The following is a 24,894-nucleotide window of genomic DNA, read 5'->3' on the forward strand; positions in this document are numbered from 1 at the left end:
ATCACTACTTTTGAATGTTGAGGGTCATTCTTAAGTAAAATAAGGGTTTTGTGAACACAACCACTGTGATACTACATTGCCAATCTCATAACTTATAGGTAAACTATGTGCCTAACAAACATGTAGCATATACTGTTTGAAAATGCTGTATGAAGGGATGATTCATATGCCAGCTAAGATGTGGCCATGATAGTGAGAGATTTGATCACACTCTTCAGAATGGCATGCATTTTAAAACTTATGAATTGCTCATTTCCAGACTTTTCCATTTAATATTTTTGGACTATGGTTGACTTAGGAAATTGAATTCACAGAAAGCAAAACTGCAGATGAAGGGGAGAATCCTGTGCATATTCTAATTTCACCTTAGTCATAAAATACCTAGTAGCAATATTTTATATTACTTACTTATTTTTGCCTCATGTTGCTACATAAATTCTATGTGTCAGTTAATCTTTGACAGTATAATCCAAGATAGGAACCTTGGCATTGGAGGGAAGGGGGTTGAACTCAACTGATGATTGCTGATCAGTCATCAGATACGGTAAGTTATGAATGCTGACCATAAGTTCTCTGTGAAGCAGTAATAAACATCTCTGTGAGTTCTTACATTTCTCTCCTAGACAAGTAATATCACTCAAGTATTTCTGTATGTCCAGTATCTGGAATGTGTTTATTCATTGATCAAATGTTTACTGCATAAATAGTATGTGCAAGGTATTGCTCCAGGTATTAGAGATGCAGTGGTAAACCATAAGAGTGATATTCATAAGGTAGCAATCACTCATACAGCCTGTATTAAATGCCAGGCACTAATCCAACCAATTTTACATATACTAACATAAACAAACAGACTATGAAATAGATAATATAATTACATTTTACAGATGACAGAAGCATCAAGAGGTTGAGAAACTTGCCAAAAGTCATTGATCTAATAAGTGGTAGAGGCAGAATTCAAAGTCAGAAGTTTCAGTAAACCATACTCTTAACCACTCAGCTATACTTCTTCTTCCAGATACACAAGGACCCTGCTCTCATGAAACCCATATTCAATAGGACACAATGTGGAATGAATGCATAGATGAACAGATCCATGCAATGAGGGAGAATGTGAAGGGACTATAAGTATGAGAAATACAATAGATGATAACAATCTTTAACACTAGAGAAATAACAAAAACAACAGAGCTAAGATTTATTTAACATTTTCATGTCATGTATTTGGGGAGCACTATGTCATTTATTTGAATATAAATCATACAATTGACCTGCCCTATAGCTATATGAGGTAGACACTAATGATTAGGCCCACTTTAGTGATGAGAAAACCTGATACTTAAAGAAGTTAACCTAGAACAAAGAGGTCACACAGCCTCCAAATGGCAAAGTCATCTGTTTGTTTACAAGCCTCCTGAAAGATGAAAATTAGATGATCCTCAAGTACTGATTATCAAAATCTAGGGCTTATATCATCTCTTTCTCCTTTTAGAAGAATGTGGACTTCTTTCAAGTTTACATGTAAAAGTAATTAATTTGAATATATTTTAAAAATACAAGCAACAGGTGTTGGCGAGGATGTGGGGAGAAAGGTACACTCATACATTGCTGGTGGGGCTGCAAATTAGTGCAGCCACTCTGGAAAGCAGTGTGGAGATTCCTGAGAAAACTTGGAATGGACCCTCCATTTGACCCAGCTATCCCACTCCTTGGCCTATACCCAAAGGATCTAAAATCAGCATACTACAGAGATACAGCCACATCAATGTTCATAGCTGCTCAATTCACAATAGCCAGACTATGGAACCAACCTAGATGCCCTTCAATTGATGAGTGGATAAAGAAACTGTGGTATATATACACAATGGAATATTACTCAGCCATAAAGAACGACAAAATTATGGCATTTGCAGGCAAATGGATGAAATTGGAGAATATCATGCTAAGTGAGATAAACCAATCTCAAAAAGCCAAAGGACGAATGATATCGCTAATAAGTGGAGGATGACACATAAAGGGGAGGAGGGAAGGGTTAATGTTAGGGTTAGAGTTAGGGTTAGGGAGGGGGGCAAGTATGGAGGAAGAAAGTACTGTATAGAGGGTAAAGAGGGGTGGGAGGGGTGGGGGGAGGGGAAAAAATAACAGAATGAATCAAACAACATTACTGTATGTAAATTTATGATTACACAAATGGTATGCCTTTACGCCATGTACAAACAGAGAAACAACATGTATCCCATTTGTTTATAATAAAAAAAGATAAAAAAAAGAAAAGATTATTTATTTAAAAAAAACAAAAATAAAAAAATAAAAGCCCAAGTAATTATTATAGTTCTTGTTTAATCCAGTGTTACAGTATATTCATTATTCTAACATATTGACACAGTTAAAAAAAAAGTGAAATGCAAAGTGGCTTAGTATTTCTTACCATCCCTTCAAACTTTCTTATTATATATTCATCTAGTCACTTATTTTAGGACAGAACCTCTTGTGCCTAAACAATGAACATATGCAGGTGATGATCACATAGGATGGTTTAAAGTGTTTAGAAGTGTTTTCTCTCAAAGAATGATGGCCTAAGGCAGGAGGAATGTTGTGTCCATGGCCCCAGAAACACCTATACTGAAAAAGTAGAAGAGAAATATAATTTGGTGGTGTAACACAAAAGGGATGACAAATCAGTGGAAAAAGACTCCAAAGGCTAGAAACTCACTGGATATTAGATATTAAGTGGCACCAAAGCTCTGTTTCTGACAAGCGCTCATTGTTGGTCTTCCCAGAGGGCAGAAAGTACAGAGCTTATTAAATTATCAGTGAAAAAATTAGGTTGCTGCTTATTAAATTCACACCTTTTCCCATTTTAAAGGTGGGCAGTGAAACAATGCAGGAAATGAGTCTCCAGATTATCCCAGTAGGAAAGTCTTCAGACATAATGCAGAAATTAAGAAAAGAATGGAGGTAAGGAATGGGGGAAAAAGAGGATATTGGTGGCAATAGTAATGGTAGTTGAAGATAGTGGTAGTTAAGTGGTTTTTATTTGGTGACCGAAGAATGAGAAATTCACATTTGTTTTAGTCACGGAACAGGTGATAATAATGATACTGGCACAGAATGCAGAGATCAAGAGCATGTTTTGTGTCACACAAACTTAGATTTGAGCTGTGGCCTTGGTGCTTCTTGGCTCTGTGACCTTGGGAAAATTATTTAACCTTCTAAGCCTCAGTTTTGACATCTGTATAACAGGAATGATAATGGTTACTTCCCCAAGGGGTTTATTGATTTTCTTGTGTTAGCCTATGTACAGGGATAATCACATTGAAGTACTTATTAATTAATGTCATTTATCATCACTATTACTATTATCATCATTCAACATTTCCCCCCCCCCCCCCCAGGAAATAGGTTTTTTTCATGAAAATTTTCGCTGATCATTTTCCTGTAAACATCTGTGAACTGATGAGTTTAATTAGGGTACTGCTGATGAGGCTTCTGTGTGGTCTTTAAAAAAATTCAGAATAGCATGGGATCTGGACCAAAAAGTGTTCTTTTGTGCTGAAGTCTTCAAAATGTTTTTCACAAAAGTGGGTTTGTTTGGGTTAATTATGTGTATGCATTATCCTATGAACTCTCAAGATAAAAGGCCTACAGCTGGAGATGATTGTGTGCAGAGAAAGGGACATTACACTGATTGGTTAGTTGCTCTTGTCATTGTTTTTCATTGTCTTTTTATTTTTTAAAAAATTTGCATCAAGTATCTGAACAACTGGCCTGGTTTCAGGGAAAAAAATGATGTGCCTTTGAGTGAAGTGCTCTCTGTGGGGTGCACTCCATAGGGGAAGACACACATGAAACCTGCAATAGGAAAGAGGACTGAGGCCAAGAAAGAGAGGCTGGAGGTGAGATGACTCATTCTCTCAAACAGAAGAGGGAGCATGGAATTTGAGCACCATGCAAAGGAGGACAAACCAGCTGATGAAAGAGGTGCCAGGAGATTTCCAAGAAGGGGACCTAGACAATTGTGTGGAAATTCAAGAGTGTAAGCAAACATATATGTGATAATGCAAAGGTGGGAGGTGTGGGGGGCAGGAGAGGGTGATGAAGAAGAATGGGCAATGTATAGATGTTAAGATACTAGATCTTTCTATCTTTGTAAGAATATCAATATGGTAGAATGAAATGGGAGGTGATTAGAGACATAAAGGCTACCTAAGACATACTGCAAAAAGAGACACTGAAAAGAAAACCACAAACACCAATATTAACTTTTAAAATGGAGACAAAATGATTGTGATTAGATGCTTAAATATATTAAAAGGGGGATTAATCCATTACAGTAATACCACTGATAAGAAAATATTTGTAAACCAAGAAAAAAAATTTCTGCAATACATTGAAATGAACTGTAAAATGTATTTTACAAATAATACCTATCAAAAAGAATCATGTTGATAATGATTATTTTTGGATAGCCAATACTTTTTGTTTTTATCCTTTTTGGCAATGAGAATGATTAGTTACGGTTAGAACAAAATTAACTCTATGTGAGCAAGAACAAAAACTTTAAATAAGGAATAATAGAAAATGAGTACGTGGCCTAATCATGAGACACACATAAGAGGATCTCATGAGTAATGAGAATCAGAATAGGAAAGAATGAAATTATCTTCTTGTGCACAGTGGATAGATTAAGATTTACTTAAAATTATAGACATATGCTAAACCTTAATGTCCAGAAACAAAAGCAACTTGATACAGTGAAGTAATTTTGAATGTAGTCTCAGATCTGACTTCAGTTATCAGATTCATTATTTTGAATCAGTTAATATGTTTACTAGGAATTCACTTTTTATGTATAAAATAGAGAAAATATTGATTTGTTTATTGATTTATGTATGTCTATGAGAAAGGAATGATACCATGAACTTGAAGAGGCTGTAATGTAAAGCAGTATACAAATAGAAATGAAACAGCCATAATCGAATATTGAGCTGTTGTTGGCCTGCTGCTAAAAATAGTTTCTTCCTGTTTAGGGCTGTTTCTGTGGAAGTGCTCACTCTATACCTTGCAAGATATTTACTCCTGCAGTGTCTCTCTTTACCTCCAAGACCAATCTTTCTAGGGCAGTGTTTAAAGCATATTCATTTTCAAGTCCCCTCAGATGATGCATTATAAATAGCTGCCACTTACTAAATGGTCAAATAAGATAAATAAGCTTTAAAATAATGATTGTGCTGTAGAAAAAGCAATAGACTTTCCTTTTTAATAGGAAGAATGAGGCACCTGTGTTGAGTTTCTATTTTACATTTGCATTGAGTCAGAGACAAGGAATAGGAATGAAGGTCATTCTAAACAAGAGCACATATTTATTCAATACTCATTCTGTGTTAGGCACAGGATATAAGGCTGAAGAGCTGGTACAGAAAGTGAGCACCAGGTCTTACAGGGTGTAATCAAGGCTTCAATACTGTAGTTTTTTCTTCCTCCATTAATCATTAATGTATTTCTTAACTTTGTATTTTATATAAAAAGAGAGTAAATTAAAATAATATTTTGATTGACTGACGCTTCCTCCATGGCAGTGGTCACCAAAATGGAAGGTGTGGTATGAGCCTCAGGACAATCCACTGAGTACAGGTAGAAAACATTTGAATTTTTATTAATATTTATCATATTGATCTATATATCTCTATATGACCGTTAATATATTATTCATATTTTAAAGCATGCACAAAAATTAAACACACATATATATACACACATGTATATGTGCTTTTTAAAATAGAGAAAAGTATACACATTAGAGGTTTTTTTTTGTTTTATTGAATTTTAAAATGGGCTAGGATACATGTAGAGCAAGTTCTATAAATAGGGTTGTTCTACTGAGTATAAGGAAATAAATAAAAAAGGAACCAATAGAAGGGTTTAACCCTTAAAAAATACGTCAATGCAATTGCATTGAATTGTAATTTGTTACATTTGTAATAACCTAGAAGGGAGTCCAAGAAATAATTATCCAGTTTTTTTTTTTTTTTTTCCCTGATGTTTCAGAAGTGACTCTAATTGCAGGGGAAAGAGTTTAAAGGGTGAACTATTCCAAATGCCTCCCAGTATATTACAGGAAATTGGTAAATACACTCTTCTGGCTTGACAGCATGAGCATTACCACTGGAGACATCCTCAGGATAAGCAGCAGTGGCAGCAGAATGGGTTGGAATGTGGTTAGTTCAAATTTGGACTGTGTTTCTTAATCTGGCCACATATCAGAATCACTCGCAAAACTTAAAAAAATAGGAAACATCCCCCTACCTCTGAAGTTCTGATTTGATTATTCAGGGTTGACTGAAGTATGGTATTCACAATGTTCGAAGGCTGACTGTAAGATTCCAAGGTACAGCTGGGATTGAGAACTGGAGGGACTTAGTACGTGGGGAAAAGAATTTGATTTTTGGACAGTATGTATATCCGAATCTAATTTCACAATTTACTAGTTACATAACATTGGATATCCACTTTGCCATCTCTGAATTCTAACTTTCTCTTCTTGAAAATAAGAATACTGTAATAAGTGCCCTAACTGCCTCTCGCAGATGAATGATGTGCTATGGGCACAGACCTGCCAAGGTTGAAGAAGTGTGCTGGTGGTAGGAGTACAGCTCTTGGTTCTGCTCTAAGTTTGGAATAAACAATGAATGTCCCTTAATGTCCTGTTTTTCATTCAGATAATTTCTATACATTTGCATTGTCTTCTCTATGATTTTTATTGGTATTTGAATAAAACCAGGCAATTTTATAAATTGACTCAGATTAATACTAATTGAAGTCCTCACAACTAATATTCATTTGGGAAATTGCACTGTTTTTACTGATATTCCCTAAACCCATTTGATGTTCTTACCACTCGTTATTAACTTTGGAATAAAAATAAATGATATTTTTACATAGCACATCTGAGTATGGTCCACAGAACACTAGCTGTAGGGCTTTTATAAGTATCACTTTATGGAAAGGATTCCATGATTAAATGAGTTAAAAAATTATAGTGTTAGTAAAAATCAAATGCTTCTTGACTGTAGGATTTCACAAACCTTTCAATATGCTGAAGTTCATTGAAGATCTACAAAGATGAGATAAAACATGCAGAATTTCTCAAACTTATTTGTCCATACAACCTTTGAATTTCATTGTTTCTTTAGTTATACATGACAATATAATTTATTTTGACATAATTATAGAATGGAATATAATTCATGTTCCCAGTACTTCCCCTTACCCTCTCTTCCTCCCATCCCCTGTTCCCTTCCTTCTACTTCACTGATATTTCTATTTACTTATAGTTTTATAAAAATTAGTGTCTTGTGGATGTACATGATAGTGAGACTCACTGTGGTACATTCATATATGCACATAGAAACGTTAGGTCAGATTCATTCTACTGTCTTTCCTATTCCATCCCTTCTCCCTTCCTTTCATTCCTCTTTGTCTACTCCACTGATTTTTCTTCTATTCTTTCTTTTATCTCTTCATCTTATTTTGGATTAGCTTCCACATATCAGAGAAAACTTCAATCCTTGACTTTTTGCAACTGGCATATTTTACTTAGCATGATAGTCTCCGGTGACATCCATTTACCGGCAAATGCCATAAAGTCATTCTGTTTTTATAATTGAGTAATAATCCATTGTGTATATATTTATACCACATTTTCTTTATCCACCCATCTGTTGAAGGGCACCTAGATTGGCTCCATAGCTTAGCTATTGTGAACTGAGCTGCTATAAACATTGACGTGGCTTGTGTTACTGTAGTACGTTGAATATATGGCCAAGAGTGGGGTAAGTGGGTCAAATGGTGGTTCTATTCCTAGTTTTTTGAGGAATCTCCATACTGCTTTCCAGAGTGGCATACAGCCTTCTATGTCATACATGAATGGGGCTAATATGCCAAAAAACACTTGGGGAAATATTGATCTAAGGCAATGCAATTATTGCATAGAAGCCAAAACAGAGGACCAAAGATACACATGACTTGGCTAAGGCAGATGGAGTAGAGTTAGCTGTCTGGAATTAATATTCAGCTCCCCCATGTCTGATCTAGTGTCTTTACACTTGACTTAGATGCATTTGTTCTTTTTCCCCTTACCTACTTCCCTTTGAGCAAAGAAAACATGGAAACATTTTCTGTATAAGGTCTAAAAGTTCTCTCACTGACAATTAATTTTCCTCAAATGTCAAGCAGAAGTGATAGAAAAAAGGAATGTGAGATTTTAAACCTTAAATTACAATATGACAACTTGACGACTAACAACTAATGCTATCCTTGTAGAAAAGACAAATGATCATGGATTCAAAGATTCTGGTCTTATGCTAAAAGAGGTACAGAAGATCACATTTCTATAATATATTTGGCTCTCTGTATCACCTTAAAAAACCAGTGTGTGAAAATACATGAAAGAGTAAGAATGTCTTCAGTGATGTAGTTCAAGGCCAAGAGAAAATGTATTCAGTCTGAGACTACAATGCCAAGCTCTGGTTACAACAGTAAGGTTCTGGTAAAATCCACAAAAAATCAGATGTCATTGTCACCTCACTAAACAAAAGAAAATTCTAGAGAAAAATAGCAAAGAAAATTATTAAAAATATATTATTTTGGTAAAGAGAATATATACCACATATTTGGGTAACCGATGAAACAGAGTTTTCTGACATTATAATCATCTCCTTTGAAATAGTAAGAGGCTTATTGCAAAGGTGACAGCATAATTTTTCCTTATTGTAGAATAAATGCAAAGGTCACATGTTACAAAACTACCTGGGTTTTTTAAAGAGGAGAATAAGATGTAATGAATAGAAAAAAGTTTTAAGTGTAAACTATTTATAGGAGGTAAATGAAGGTATGGTAAAATATACTGTGAAAGTGAAATAAAATGTAAAAAAAATCTTAAAAGATTGAGAAGTGAAGAAGTAGCAATACAAAACTCTTTCAAATGTGTGGAAGAGAAATTAGTCCTTATCTTTCTTTTTCCAAGGCACAAAGCTATGAATAAAGGGAGAATTTATAGGGAATATATATTTCAACACAATTTTAAGGGGGAAAAAATCCCAGGGCTGTAAGTTAGTACCTCCTGGATGACTGGAGTTCTCCATCCTTAGAGGATTCTTAGCAGGGGTGAGAGACTACTTTTCATAGTTGCTTTTATGCAGGATTCTGATGTACCAAATGAGGGGTTGAAATGAGATCACATTGAAGATGGGTACTTTTCAATCCTGAGATATTTGAAGTTCTTAAAGAAAAGTATCCAATATGTATGGTATGACCCAGTGATACACAATATGATAGTTATTTTATTTGAGAAATTGAAGGAGTTATTACTAAGACTCCAAAGGGTGGGGTGGGGGAAGACTGCTTTCACTGTGGGGAGATGCTGCAAGACTTCCTGAATTATGAGTACACAGTCACAAAAGTCTAAGGAAATTAATAGTTTCATTTTAGACCAATGTACTTATAGAACTCTGAGTGAATAGTATACAGAGGAAATTTTCCTAAGACATGAGAGCAGGAAGTGGTGTAAATTGCTTTAGAAAGAACAGCATATTCAGAGATAAATATGCAGAGTGTGGTACAGCTGGTAAATCATACAGTCTAAATGGTTTGTATTTCCTTTGAGGAAAGACAGTAGAAGAGAAGGAAGAAAAAGAGGTTATGAATGTAGGTTAGTAAAGGAAAGGAAAGATGAAAAAGAATGACCAAAGGAGAATATATTAATAAGTATTTGGGGATTGAAGCAATGAAAAATGGTCTTTTGAGTGGCTTCAGTGATTCTTTTCTTTATTCTTTCTTTCTCATGGTCATTTTTCTTTCAGAACATTACAAAATGAATCATTTTCTTTCATTTCCAGATTCAGCTTACCACTTGCCTTGGAAATACTAATTATGTTTTCCTTAAATAAGAGAGGAGAGACCTATTATTGTTGAAGGTTCATTTTTTTAAAAAAAGCTATGCTTTCAAACTCAAAACAGTTATGAATTATGTCACAGCTATTTTTGAAACTGTTTTATCTACAATGAATATCATGAAAATTGTAATGGAAAAATAGCATGGTTCCTGGAAAATTCTTTGACAAAGTTATTTGGAGATTTAAGAAAAAGAATTTGAAAATAAAATTAGAGTTAAGCACAACTTCAAGAAATAAGTGAACAATATCTAGTACAATTTTACAAAGCAGCATTTAAAGAAATATCAGAAGACTTGTCTAAAACTAAACTGTTCCAGAACAATGAATCAAAAGTAAATGAGTCACCACAACAGTCATTACTTGAAAATGAATCTACCCTTTTCATTTTTCAATTTATCCCTATGAAGAAGATGGTTATCACAGTTCATTTTATTCCCAAGTCAACAGTTCAAGTAATAAAGTTTGTATTCTAGAGAGAAGTTGTTCAGGTCTTACACCCCAACAATTTGTCTAGTTCAGAAATGAAAGCTAACAACGACAGCAAAAGTTTTAGAATTTCTCAAGAATAAAAATGGAAGTGAATTCAAGAGGTAACAAAGCCCCAAACTCTGAGTTGCAATTTTGAATGAAGTCATTATTGGACATTTTATGCCCATTCAGTTTGACTAGATATTTTCTTATGATACTTTGCTCTGAATAGTGGCCATCGCCTGGACATGTTTGGTGGGTAAGATGTATTTGTTAAAGGCATTAATGAATAACTGAATGATGAAAGAAAGAAAAAAGGAAAGAACTGACTGACAAACCAAGGAAATAAATGCAAACACCAAGCACAGGAAGTAGCATTGCTTGATGGATTTGAGCATGACGCAAGCCAGATGGCCTCAGCTGGAAGTCCAGTTCTTTCTATCATTACCTATGTGACCATGGGCAAATTAGCAATCTTCTCTGTATGCCTGTTTCCTTTTGTTTATATAAAATGTGCTTTTGTGGGAAAGATATGTTACAGGACCAAAAAAAGCACTTAAAAAGTATGTGAAACACAGTAAATACCAAGTAAATGTTTCTCTTGAGATACTATCAAAGTCTTATCCAGATAATTCAATACAAAGGTCATTGACAACTATGAAATTAGACAACTAGGATTAAATACAAGATCTAGAACCCAGGGAAGTGGGCACAATAAATATAGAACTTCACGGCTTAACCTCCAAAAATTGCATGTGTCAAAGAAATCACTTTTCTTTTGAGACTGTATAGATTGATTCTCCCCAAACACTTCTCAAGAAGGGGTTAGAGATCCCAACTCCTTGCAGACACAAATTAGAAGCCCTGGGTTTTTTTCCTCTGTTTTACAAGCACAGACCTATGACTAGATACACTCATCTTGAGATCTATCTACTATGAATTTTCAATATTTGATTATTATACTATAGATTAAGTATATAACAGTCAATCAATATGAAATAATTTTTTATCACTATAGTATCTAGTGTTTTATATTTATGATTGCTTTAATTTGCTTTTGTTTGTCATATAATCCATAGCTTACAAAAGGTGGATTTGTGTCAGTGGCCATCATTGCCAGGACTCCTGGAGGTGGGCAGCTGGTAAACAAAATATAACCCTGCAAAGGGGAGGGAGGAAGAGATCCATTCACACATATAATGGAATTCAGATTATGAATTCTTGGAAATCACAGGCTGTTTCTACAGTGGTTGAACAAAAGACCATGGACATGCATATTTCAAGAAACCAGATAATGTTGTTTTCCTTTATTATACAACCTGGAAGTAGTGGTTGCTCTACTAGGAAATGGACTATATTGGAAGAATACATGTATGTATACATCTAATATGTATGCCATACATTTCTGAAAAAACTTGTGAAAATTTAAAATACTGTTTTGAAAATATAAAAAAATAAAAAAACAATTATATGTGTACTTTTCAGCTCTCTTCCCCTGAAATCTCCTCTCTCCTCTTTTCTGTTTCTTCACATGGTCACCACAATAGACTAAATTGTGTCCTGTCCCCCAAATTCATGTTGAAGCTCTACCTCTTATTGTACTTGGAGATAGGGTCTTTAGGAGGTGTTGAAGGTTAAATAAGTTAAAGATGGGGCCCTAATCTGATGGTACTTATAAGAAGAGAAGGGGGGCGATCCAAGATGGACTAGAGGGTGACTGCATCTCCAGTCGCTCCAGAATCCAGGATTCAAGAAGGGGAGGCATTGAGAGACTCGGACTAAAATAGAGCCTCGGGGTGAGTATCCCCCACCAGGTGAAGCAGTGAAGTGCTGCCCGGGCGGCAGGCCCAGATTTGGGTGGCTTATTAGAGTAAGGCAGAGCAGCAAGAGTCCTTCCCAGGCGGCCCTGCCCACTCTGGCGGTGGGCTCCTCCCACAGGGCCGGATTCTCCAGCATCTCAGAGCAGGCCCCTCAGTGAGAGCCTTTCTGCACAGAACCAAGCTTCAAGTCCCTGAACCAGGGCGGCGAGTTCCTGCCCACAGGTTGCTTCAGGGACCAGGACAGGGCAGCCCGGCCCCATCCGGCGGGAAGCGCCTTTCCAGGCTAGCTTCTCGGAGCAGACCCCCCAGTGAGAGCCTTTCCACACAGAGCCAGCTCCAAGTACTGGAACCAGTAGAGGACTAGGGGCAGCTTTCCTTGGAAGCACTGCATTATCAAGTTACTCCAAGATTTCAGGCTACTGAAGGCAGGAAGGTGATACACTGGAAATCTACAGGGACAATATAAGCCAATAGAAGAATTCTGAAATATCACAAAGTCCCACTGACATCTGACCAATATGAGAAAACAAGGGAAGAAAATGTCCCAAATGAACCTAGATACTATCAATAAAACCCAATGACAGCACAGCAGAAGAAATGTCAGAAAGGGAGTTCAGAATGTACATAATTAAAACAATCAGGGAAGCAAACGAGGAGATGAAAGAGCAAATGCAGGCATTAAAAGATCGCACCAATCAACAGTTAAAGGAGCAAATACGGGAAGCAAGAGATCATTTCAATAAAGAGTTAAAGATATTGAAAAAAACCAAACAGAAATCCTTGAAATGAAGGAAACAATAAACCAAGTTAAAAACTCCATAGAAAGCATAACCAATAGGATAGAACACCTGGAAGACAGAACCTCAGACATTGAAGACAAAATATTTAACCTTGAAAACAAAGTTGACCAAACAGAAAAGATGGTAAGAAATTATGAATAGAATCTACAAGAATTATGGGATATCATGAAAAGGCCAAATTTAAGAATTATTGGGATTGAGGAAGGCTTAGAGAAACAAACCAAAGGAATGAACAATCTATTCAATGAAATAATATCAGAAAATTTCCCAAATCTGAAGAATGAAATGGAAAACCAAGTACAAGAGGCTAATAGGACTCCAAATATACAAAATTACAACAGACCCACACCAAGGCACATTATTATGAAAATACCTAACATACAAAATAAAGACAGAATTTTAAAGGCCGCGAGAGAAAAGAATCAAATTACATTCAGGGGGAAACCAATAAGAATATCAGCAGATTTTTCAATCCAGACCCTAAAAGCTAGAAGGGCCTGGAACAACATTTACCAAGCCCCGAAAGAAAACGGATGCCAACCAAGAATCTTATACCCAGCAAAACTTACTTTCAGATTTGATGATGAGATAAGATCCTTCCATGATAAACAAAAGCTAAAGGAATTTACAAAAAGAAAGCCAGCATTGCAGAACATTCACAGCAAAATATTCCATGAGGAAGAGATGAAAAACAACGATGCAAATCAGCAACGGAAGGAACTAGCCTAAAGGAATAGCCAAATAAAGGGGAAACCAAATCATGTCAAAAAACAAAAATGAGTCAAGTGACTGGGAATACAAATCATATCACAATAATAACCCTGAATGTTAATGGCCTGAACTCATCAATCAAAAGACATAGACTGGCAGAATGGATTAAAAAGAAGAATCCAACAATTTGCTGCCTGCAAGAGACTCATCTCATAGAAAGAGATACCTATAGACTAAAGGTGAAAGGATGGGAAAAAACATACCATGCACACGGACACAGCAAAAAAGCTGGAGTATCCATCCTCATTTCAGATAATGTGGACTTCAGGCCAAAACTAATCAGAAGGGATAAAGAAGGACATTACATACTGCTTAAGGGAAGCATAAATCAGCAAGACATAACAATCATAAACATCTATGCCCCGAACATTGGCTCATCCATGTACGTCAAACAAATCCTTCTCAATTCCAGAAATCAAATAGACCACAATACAATAATACTAGGCGATTTTAACACACCTCTCTCACCACTGGATAGATCGTCCAAACAAAAATTGAATAAAGAAACCATAGATCTCAATAAGACAATCAACAATTTAGACTTAACCGACTTATATAGAATATACCATCCAACAAAGAACGAATACACTTTCTTCTCAGCAGCACATGGATCCTTCTCTAAAATAGACCACGTCTTATGCCACAAAGCTACTGTTAGCAAATACAAGAAGATAGAGACACTAGCATGTACAAGAAGATAGAGATAATACCTTGTACTCTATCAGATCATAATGGATTGAAATTAGAAATAAATGACAGAATAAAAAACAGAAACTTCTGCAATACCTGGAGATTAAATAATATACTATTATATGATGAATGGGTAACAGAAGACAACAGGAGGGAAATAAAAAAATTCTTAGAAGTAAATGAGAACAAAGACACATCACATCAAAATCTCTGGGACACTATGAACGCAGTACTTAGAGGAAGATTTATTTCATGCGGTGCATTCAACAAAAGAAGTAGAAATCAACAAATAAACGACTTAACACTACAGCTCAAAGCCCTAGAAAAAGAAGAGCAGACCAACACCAAAAGTAGTAGAAGACAGGAAATAGTTAAAATCAGAGCCGAAATTAATGAAATTGAAACAAAAGAAACAATCGGAAAAAATAACAAAATAAATAGTTGGTTCTTTGAAAAAATAAACAAAATTGATAGACCCTTAGCCACAATAATAAAGAGAAAGAGGGAGAAAACTCAAATTACTAAAATTCGGAATGAACAAGGAAATATCACAACAGACACGAGTGAAATACAAAACATAATTAGAAGTTATTTTGAAAATCTATACTCCAACAAAACAGAAAACCTCGAAGACATCAACAAGTTTCTAGAGACATATGAATTACCTAAACTGAACAAGGAGGACATACACAACTTAAATAAATCAATTTCAAGCAATGAAATAGAAGAGGTCATCAAAAGCCTACCAACAAAGAAAAGTCTGGGACCAGATGAATCTCAGTCGAGTTCTACAAAACCTTTAAAGAAGAGCTCATTTCAATACTTCTCAAAGTATTCCATAAAATAGAAGAGGAGGGAACCCTCCCAAACTCATTCTATGAAGCCAATATCACCCTGATACCTAAACCAGACAGAGACACATCAAGGAAAGAAAATTTCAGACCAATATCCTTAATGAACATTGATGCAAAAATTCTCAACAAAATTTTAGCAAATCGCATACAAAAATATATTAAAAAGATAGTGCACCACGATCAAGTAGGTTTTATCCCAGGGATGCAAGGTTGGTTCAACATCAGAAAATCAATAAATGTCATTCACCATATCAACAGACTAAAAGTTAAGAATCACATGATTATTTCAATAGATGCAGAAAAAGCATTTGATAAAATACAGCATCCATTCATGCTCAAAACACTAGAGAAAATTGGGGTAGTGCGAACCTTCCTTAACATTGTAAAGGCCATTTATGCTAAGCCCATGGCTAACATCATTCTAAATGGTGAAAAACTGAAAGCATTCCCCCTAAAAACTGGAACAAGACAGGGATGCCCTCTTTCACCACTTCTATTCAATATTGTTCTTGAGACTGTAGGCAGAGCAATTAGACAAACCAAAGAAATTAAAGGGATACGAATTGGAAAAGAGGAACTCAAACTATCCCTTTTCGCTGATGACATGATTATATATTTAGAGGAACCTGAAAATTCCACCAGAAAACTCTCATAAGTGAATTCAGTAAAGTAGCAGGTTACAAGATCAATGCTCATAAATCCAATGCATTTTTATACATAAGTAATGAATCTTCAGAAAGAGAAATTAGGAAAACTACCCCATTCACAATAGCATCGAAAAAAATAAAATACTTGGGAGTCAATCTCACAAAAGAGGTGAAAGACCTCTACAATGAGAACTACAGAACACTAAAGAAAGAAATTAAAGAAAACCTTAGAAGATGCAAAGATCTCCCATGTTCTTGGATAGGCCGAATTAATATTGTCAAAATGGCCATACTACCAAAAGTGCTATACACATTCAATGCAATTCCAATTAAAATCCCAATGGTGTACCTTACAGAAAGAAATAGAGCAAGCAATGATGAAATTCATCTGGAAGAATAAGAAACTCAGAATAGCTAAAGCAATCCTCAGTAGAAAGAGCAAAGCAGTGGGTATAGCAATACCAGATCTTCAACTCTATTACAAAGCAATAGTAACAAAAATGGCTTGGTATTGGTACCAAAATAGACAGGTAGCTCAATGGTACAGAATAGAGGACATGGACACAAACCCAAATAAATACAATTTTCTCATACTAGACGAAGGGGCCAAAAATATGCAATGGAGAAAAGATAGCCTGTTCAACAAATGGTGCTGGGAAAACTGGAAAATCATATGCAACAGAATGAAATTAAACCCCTATCTCTCACCCTGCACAAAACTCAACTCAAAATGGATCAAGGACCTTGGAATCAGACCAGAGACCCTGCATCTTATAGAAGAAAAAGTAGGTCCAAATCTTCAACTTGTTGGCTTAGGATCAGACTTCCTTAACAGGACCTCCATAGCACAAGAAATAAAAGCTAGAATGAACAACTGGGATAGATTCAAACTATAAAGCTTTCTCTCAGCAAAGGAAACTATCAGTAATGTGAAGAGAGAGCCTACAGAGTGGGAGAATATCTTTGCCACTCATACTTCAGATAGAGCGCTAATTTCCAGAATCTATAAAGAACTCAAAAACTCTACACCAAGAATACAAATAATCCAATCAACAAATGACCTAAGGAAATGAACAGACACTTCACAGAAGATGTACAAGCAATCAATAGATATATGAAAAAATGTCCAACATCTCTAGTAATAAGAGAAATGCAAATCAAAACTACCCTACGATTTCATCTCACTCCAATTAGAATGGCGATTATCAAGAACACAAGCAACAATAGGTGTTGGTGAGGATGTGGGGAAAAAGGTACACTCATACATTGCTGGTGGGGTTGCAAATTAGTGCAGCCACTCTGGAAAGCAGTATGGAGATTCCTCAGAATGCTTGGAATGGAACCACCATTTGGCCCAGCTATCCCACTCCTTGGCCTATACCCAAAAGACTTAAAATCAGCATACTACAGAGATACAGCCACATCAATGTTCATAGCTGCTCAATTCACTATAGCCAGATTGTGGAACCAACCTAGATGCCCTTCAGTTGATGAATGGATAAAGAAACTGTGGCATATATATACAATGGAATATTACTCCGCCATGAAGAATTATAAAATCATGGCATTTGCAGGCAAATGGATGAAATTGCAGGATATCATGCTAAGTGAGATAAGCCAATCTCAAAAAACTAAAGGACGAATGATCTCGCTAATAAGCGGATGAGGATATATAAGGGGGTGTAGGAGGGGATAGTGTTAGGGTTAGGGTTAGGTTTAGGGTTAGGGATAAGGGTGGTGGTAAGAATGGAGGAAGGAAGGACTGTATAGAGGGAAAAGAGGGGTGGGAGGGGTGGGGGGTAAGGGAAAAAATAACAGAATGAATCAAACAACATTGCCCTATGTAAATTTATGGTTTTTAATTAAAAAAAAAAAAAAAGAAGAGGAAAAGAGGGACATCCTTCTTTGCCAGTCTGAGCACATCGGAAAGAACTTGTGAGGATGCAGCCAGAAGGTGGCCCTCTGTAAACCACGAAGAGAGCTCTCTCCAGAAACGAGTTAGCAACCTTCAACTTCCCAACCTTCAAAACTGTGAGAAAATAAATTTCTGTTGTTCAAGTCACACAGTCTGCGGTATTTCGTTTTGGCCATCTGAGCTGCCTGAGATGGTCACACACTGGAAAACAAGAGTATATAGATCTGCAGTTTTACTTGGAGTCTCACTCACCATTAGTAGTCTGTCTCCTACTTGCAACCTTCCATCTTTTTGTGCAGCTCCACCATCTATAATTTTTGTCACATAAATGCTGTTATCTCCAGGAATGTGCTGGTTCCCCACACCTCCTGCAATACTGAAGCCTAAACCTGTAAGAAAAGAACAGAAAATGGAATTAACCACTTTTCAACCATTAGTTTTTTTTTTGTTTTTTTTTTTTTTTTTTGCTGTTTGGGAATTGAACCCAGGGCCTTGTGCTTGACATGCAAAACTCTGTGAACTGAGCTACAGCCCCAGCCCAACCATAATTCTTTTAACAATGGATCTTCAATGGATTATAACAGCAATCTATAATACAAGGATTCTAATCCAATCAGTTTAGTTCTTTTAATATTTGAGGGTTTGTTGTTTTTGTTAACGTGGGAAAGATCTTTTAATCAATCCCATATGAACACTAGTTTTGTACTATTTCAAGACTGTGCAACTGTTCATGGTGAGTGACTTTCCAGAACAGGGATTGGACAAAATATTCGGAGTGATACTATATGAGCCTGGAAAAACACAGGTACAGTCCCGTTCACATCCAGTAGGTGAGCTTATCTTCATTGTCTTCATTACTCTAGCATAGAGAAAAGAAGTTTTTTACATTGCAGAATGAAAAATAGAGCTGTCAGAAAAAATCACACACGTCCTGAGAGAAGAAATATGAGGAAGACACACTGGATATTTACATCGTAATTTCAGAGAAAAGATAAGGAAAAGAAGCTAGATGCTTGCCTTTCATGTCTTTTATGGCCAACTTGTCTTATTTTTCATACTTCCTAGTGGTCACTATTATAAACTAATTGATAGTGAGGCTAGTGACACAAAAAAGTGAATCGTCCCTGTACATAGTCTGAAGGATAAAGAAATGGGTAATATAATTTAACTTTATTAATTTTACAATAACCAGCAGGATATCATATCACTTTTAAGTGTGGAAATTTCCTATTTTGCGAGGTGGTTTCTTCATACTCTGACTTGCAATAAATTTTTAATTTTTTAAGTCATGGAACAATAATAAGGATATAGTTATTTAGTAAAATTGTTATGAAGTTAATCATTTTAAAAGAATAATTAATAGAATCTTTAGGGGCTTAGGATTAAGAAAGAAATTTTTCAAATGGTGACTGAATATACATTCAGTAAATATTAATAGAATATATTTTTATTGTATTTCTAAATCAATGATAATATGAAAATTAAACAAAAAGGATATTAATCAAGGCCTTTGATACTAAAAGATGAATTTCTATAACCTTCTTGGCTAAAGAAATATTTCTTAAAAAGAACATACTCAATTGATAAAGCTATCATAAAAACTTTTGACACTGTACAATAATAATGAAAAACATTTTTAAAAATACTAATTCCATTCACTATGCTTTGATTGAATAAATATTGTGTAGGGCTATGTGCTCTGAAGATAGATGATTAATGGAAAAATGATGGAATAGGAAATTATAAAGTAACACCTTGGATTATATTAGAAATGCAATGATTTTGTTAAATTAACCATAATAGTTGTTAAAAATAAATGGAAAATGGATTTAAATTGATAGGGCAATTAAAATAAGTGTTATCTAATTTCCTACTGAAGTGGGTAATTATTTTTTATTAATGCTTTGCCACCCCATAGAACCATGAATATATTTGCCTAGGATTTAAAGAATTTGTTTATGAAGCAAAAACTGACCAAAAATAAATAAAAAGTTCCCAATTTTGCTTTTAAAATGAACTTTTAAACAACGTATCAGCTCATGTCTTCTAAAATTATCACTATTACATAAATAGATGCACATAAAAAAGTTTCAAAATGTATTTACAAAGTTTCATAGTCATGTGGGAGGATCAATCTATTGCATTTTAGCAGTATGAAGGTCATTCCAAGCTCTGAAAGAAAAATGTTAAACACAAATCTAGGAACTCTGATTTACATCTACTATGCTAGCAGTAAATGCTACAGACAATCTTAGTTACAGAAAAACTATGGAAAAATTATCACCATAAAGAAGATTAAATCCAAAAAGGAGAGTAACTATGTATTTGACATTTGAAGTTGAAGATTATACCATGGATAATGAAATCACTATGGATATTGTGTACATAAATATATCAACTGAAAAGAAAACAACCATTTTTTGGATGTTAGGTTTATGTACTTCTTTTTAAACTAGTGACTTTGCTCAAGGTGAAGCAAGATATTTTTAGTATACATTTCTCAGAGTCAGAGAATGCCTTTGAGAGTTCAAGGCTAAAAATTTATTTTACTTCATTGGAACATGAATGCATTTAAAAACAATCCACCATGTTCCAGATATTCAATTCAACATGGTAAATAAATGTGTAGCTTATGTATCCATCCAGAATACAAGTGTATTTACAGATAGAAGTATCCATCTGTGTTGTAAAATTGAATCTATCTGTGCTTTATATAGAGAGCCTCTATCAATTGTGGCTTACATAAATGTAAAGAAATGGCTCCCTACACTGTTCTACAGAAACACTAAAGAAATAATGACCTACAAGTGGGTTCACATGAGTGGGTAAGACAACCTGGGTGAAGCAATATTTTAAACCCAGGCAATGCTAGTGATTTTGGGAGGATGACTTTATGAAGATAAACATCAGCTAGGACTACTAAACAGCAGTAAAACCAATGTCAAATAAGTAGTCTGCATGTTCCTTGTGTTTCCTCTTTTGACACAAGGGCAGGATGCCCACACTGTAGGATCTAAACTCGGTGAGGTCCTCCTTTATCAGTCTCTGCTGGCATTCTCCACTCCTCTCCCCTCACTAGCCAATCTTCTCCTTCATTCCATTCTATGCCTCATTGCAGTCTTGTATTTCTAGAATACTCTCAGAATGCTCCTACCTTTGCTCTAGGTATTTCTGCTGGCTGGATCCTGCTACCTTCAGGATCTTAAGTCTCAGTTCTTCCAGAAGCAGAAACTGACCTCCCTATTTAACACTGTCCCCTGACCATATTCCCCATTTTCTTATCTTGCTTAACTTTTCATTTTTCCTTAGCATTTATTATCTTGTTATCTACTATACAAGGCATATATGTTATATATTATATTTTATTTTTATATGTTTGCAGTGTGGTTTGCTTATTTTTTTATGGTTTGTTTTCTCAGTGAAAATGTAGGCTCCATGATGACTATGATTTTTGTTCAATTTACAGTATGTAAGAAGAACAACTCCAGGTACTTAGTTGCCTCATAAAGATGTATTAAATGAAAAAAAAAGAAAAGAAAAAATGAATGAATGCAAACAATGAGGAAAGTCACTGAGAAATATGAGAATGAAGAAAGTCTCTGAGAAAACTTCCCTTAAGATGAAGTTGAGGGCTTTGAATAAGCAAGGGAAAGAAAAGTGGACACTGTTATTTGGGATCAGCAACTGTGTAAGTTACTGCACTGGCTCTGGTAGACATGGATTAGCTCTCTACCCTCAATCTGTAGCATTTATGCCAAATTCAGAATAGTCAACTGGGCAACAGCAAAGACAGCTTCACATTCTGATGCTTTCATCCACTAACTGTGCAAATTTTACTCTTGATTTTCTCATTTGTAGAAAGGGAGCAAGTCTATATATATATTCTCTAATAACTGGCATATAATATATTCTATAACAACTGGCATATAATAGATCCTTAATAAATAAGACTCTCTACTCTTAATGAGCCCTTAAGTAGTTTGAAAAATCGGAAAACTTTTGATATTATTTAACTGGTTATGCTAGAAAGAGCAGGACTACTTCTTAAAGTACCATAAGGATTAGCAAAAGATTTAGGACTTAAGCTCGGCCTGAACAAAAAAATAGAATTCATTAAAAGAGAGTGTACTTTTGACAGGAAAACATCCTTTGGACTCCAGACTGACTGAATGACTTGAGTCAGCTACTCTAAAAACAAAAACAAAAACAAAATCAAAAACAAAAACAAAAAAACAGTGCTGATAAAACCGCAGCTCTACTGAGTTTGAAATGGTTGCAAAAATGCCTAGTAAACCATCAAAAGATGTATATCATAAAGATTTGACTCAGAAGCACCCAAAATTACAAAATTGCTGGTTTTAGGGACATGATAGTTTTGGAACATTTAGAGAATTACTGTCTGTTTTGAAAATAAGTTTCTAGGACAAAGAAATAAGTTGACTTGTTATGGCTTAGATATGAAGTGTTCCCCAAAAGTTCATGTGTTAGAAAATTCAAGAAGGTTCCAGAGGTGAAATGATTAGATGATTAGAGTTATAACCCAATCATTGGATTAAGTGGATGGTAACTGAAGGCAGGTAGGGTGTGGCTAGAAGAGATGTCACTGGGGCATGTCTTTCGGGTTTATATTTTATACTTGATGTTCTTTCTCTCTCTCTCTCTCTCTCTCTCTCTCTCTCTCTCTCTCTCTCTCTCTCTCTCTCTCTCTCTCTCTGCTTTCTGGTTACTTTCCTCTTCCACACCCTTCCACCATGATGTTCTGCCTCACCTTGGGTCCAGAACAGTAGAGTGAGTTATCTACAAACTGTGACCTCAGAAACCATGAGTGCCAAATAAACTTTTCCTCCTCTAAAATTGTTCTTGTCAGGTATTTTCCCACAGCAGTGAAATAGCTGAATAAAACAACCATCATGTGAGGCAAACCAGTCAACTGAAAAATAAACTAAGTGAGTTGAGTTGGTAACTCTCATCAAACTACTGGTCCGCATACTATATACGTACTATAGGACATTTGGCCATTAAGATTAAGACTAAACATCCCATGTGCCTGCTGATTGCATACAAAGCTGGCACAGAAAAATATAAGTAATCAAGTCACAAAAGGAAGTAAAATCAGTAGATATTTCAGGACCCTCTAGTAAAGGAAAGAAAAAGCATGTCCAATTTAAACACCTAATTTCCTAAGTAATTAAAAATGATCTGTTTGGCAAACTTGGGATGTTCACAAAGAATTTCAGAACTACATCTGTTGCATAAAGCTGGGCTCGTCATTCCATGTTTCTGGCACATCCCTAAATTCTCATGTTAATGTAGGAAATACAGGTATAATATAGGAACTCTGAACCTGGTTAAAGCTTATAAATGAACCTTTCTCTGCAAAGAATCTTTTCCTCATTCTATAAAAAGAGAACCCTGTGAGCAGATCCTAGCTCACCCTTCCCCATGTTGTCTGCCTACGCTGAGGGGGAGGTGTCAATGAGAGGCGGGGGCTGCAGCAGAAGTCTTGGCAGCATAGATTGATACTGTGCTTTGAGAAGCCCAGAATAAAAACTGAAATGCTTGAAAATGTCATATGATTACAGTGTACCCATATATTCTTTGTGGGTGTAAAGAACCAAGCCCCATGATGCCTTAAAACCATTCAATAACTTGTTTCAACTTAATGTTATATGACTTTACTAGGAAAGCTCTCTGGGCTTCTCCAAATAACTCAATATTACTAAACAGCCTGGTTCTGTCATTGCTTCTTTAAGATCTGCCAGGTATGGTATTTACTGCTTTACAGAAAGCACTAGTGGTATTCTTCACATTATGTGTATATTTTAAAAGAATCACTGAATCCATCCTGAACTCTGGCTGGCCCTGTCTTAGGAACCAAACACCTGCATAGGCAACTTAACATCTGAATGTGCATACATGTCAGTTAAAAAAGCAAGAACTCCCCCAAAAAATCTTTAAAAACTTCCCTGTAGGTCTGGTTTACACTGATAACAGACTATCTGACATCTCTTCCCCTTCAAAAAGAAACCTTTGCTTCAAAAACTATCAGAAATGCAACTTCTATATTTATTTGAGAGACTAATTAATCTCATGGGCATTGCAGATATGGTCAATTAAAAGTCAAAGCTTTATTTTCTTATTCTTTGGATTCCTTCCAGTTTAGAAAGACAAAGTTTGGGGTTGACAGAAGTGGTTCTTTTTAAAATTCTTACTCATTGTCTAAGCATCCTAAATCCTGCTCAAATAATCTCTCACAGATCATCCAACTAACTAGCACAACTAATGCCATAAACTTCCCCTCCTCCTATGTATATCAAGATACCTTTGCACTTTTTGTATACCACATCAGCACCTGTTTTCCTTTCGCTCAAAGGAATAAGCACAATTCCTCTTATCTAAACCCAAATCTTCTCAGATATTACTTATTCCTTTTTGCTCTTTTAGACATATTTGGTCTCTTGCCATCAATGCTTTGTTCTCTTCTGGCTTTGACCATTCTTCTGCCCTATCCTAAAAAGATCTTTTCTAGAACTTGCCACAGCCTTCTTACTGTAAGAGCAGAAGGTTTTGAAATGATGACCAACTCCATTTCCATATTATTAATTCTCCTCCATCTCCTCCACCTGGCTCCATATATCATAGTCTATTTACCTAGCATCTCTTAGGGGTTGAATTATTTACATCCAAAATATATGCTGAAGTTCTAACCTGTGAATGTCACTTAATTTTGATCAGGTTCTTTGTAGATGTACTTTAAGAAGAGATTGTATTGGGTCAAGGTAGATCCCAATCCAATGATTTGGGCCAGTGATGTTCCTTATCAGAAGTGAATATTTGGACACAAAAACACACATAGAAGAATGCATGTGAGGACAGAGCAGATATTGGAGGGATGGATCCACAAGTCATAGCATGCCTAGGATTGCCAACAACCCTGAAATGCTGGGAGAGAGGCTCAGAGAAGACTTGCCCTCAT

The 24,894-nt window shown here is 35.6% G+C and overlaps 1 protein-coding gene and 1 long non-coding RNA gene across 24 annotated transcripts in view; one reads left to right on the forward strand and one right to left on the reverse strand.

Annotated features, from left to right (window-relative positions):
• Positions 1-546, forward strand: part of LOC306640916 — a 43,604-nt gene extending 43,058 nt beyond the window's left edge. Inside the window, exon 3 of the long non-coding RNA XR_013757961.1 lies at positions 464-546. This is a non-coding gene — a long non-coding RNA (uncharacterized lncRNA). The remainder of the gene's footprint in view (positions 1-463) is intronic.
• Positions 1-24,894, reverse strand: part of DLG2 (discs large MAGUK scaffold protein 2) — a gene marked incomplete at its 3' end in the record, with an annotated part of 2,081,919 nt that overhangs the window by 485,180 nt on the left and 1,571,845 nt on the right. For all 23 annotated transcript variants that reach the window (XM_079105558.1, XM_079105557.1, XM_079105560.1 and 20 more), the window contains one exon: positions 18,171-18,307. In XM_079105558.1, the coding sequence (XP_078961684.1) occupies positions 18,171-18,307 (137 nt within the window). The remainder of the gene's footprint in view (positions 1-18,170; positions 18,308-24,894) is intronic.

This window comes from Sciurus vulgaris (assembly GCF_902686455.1).
Source record: "Sciurus vulgaris genome assembly, chromosome: 11".
NCBI lineage: Eukaryota > Metazoa > Chordata > Mammalia > Rodentia > Sciuridae > Sciurus > Sciurus vulgaris.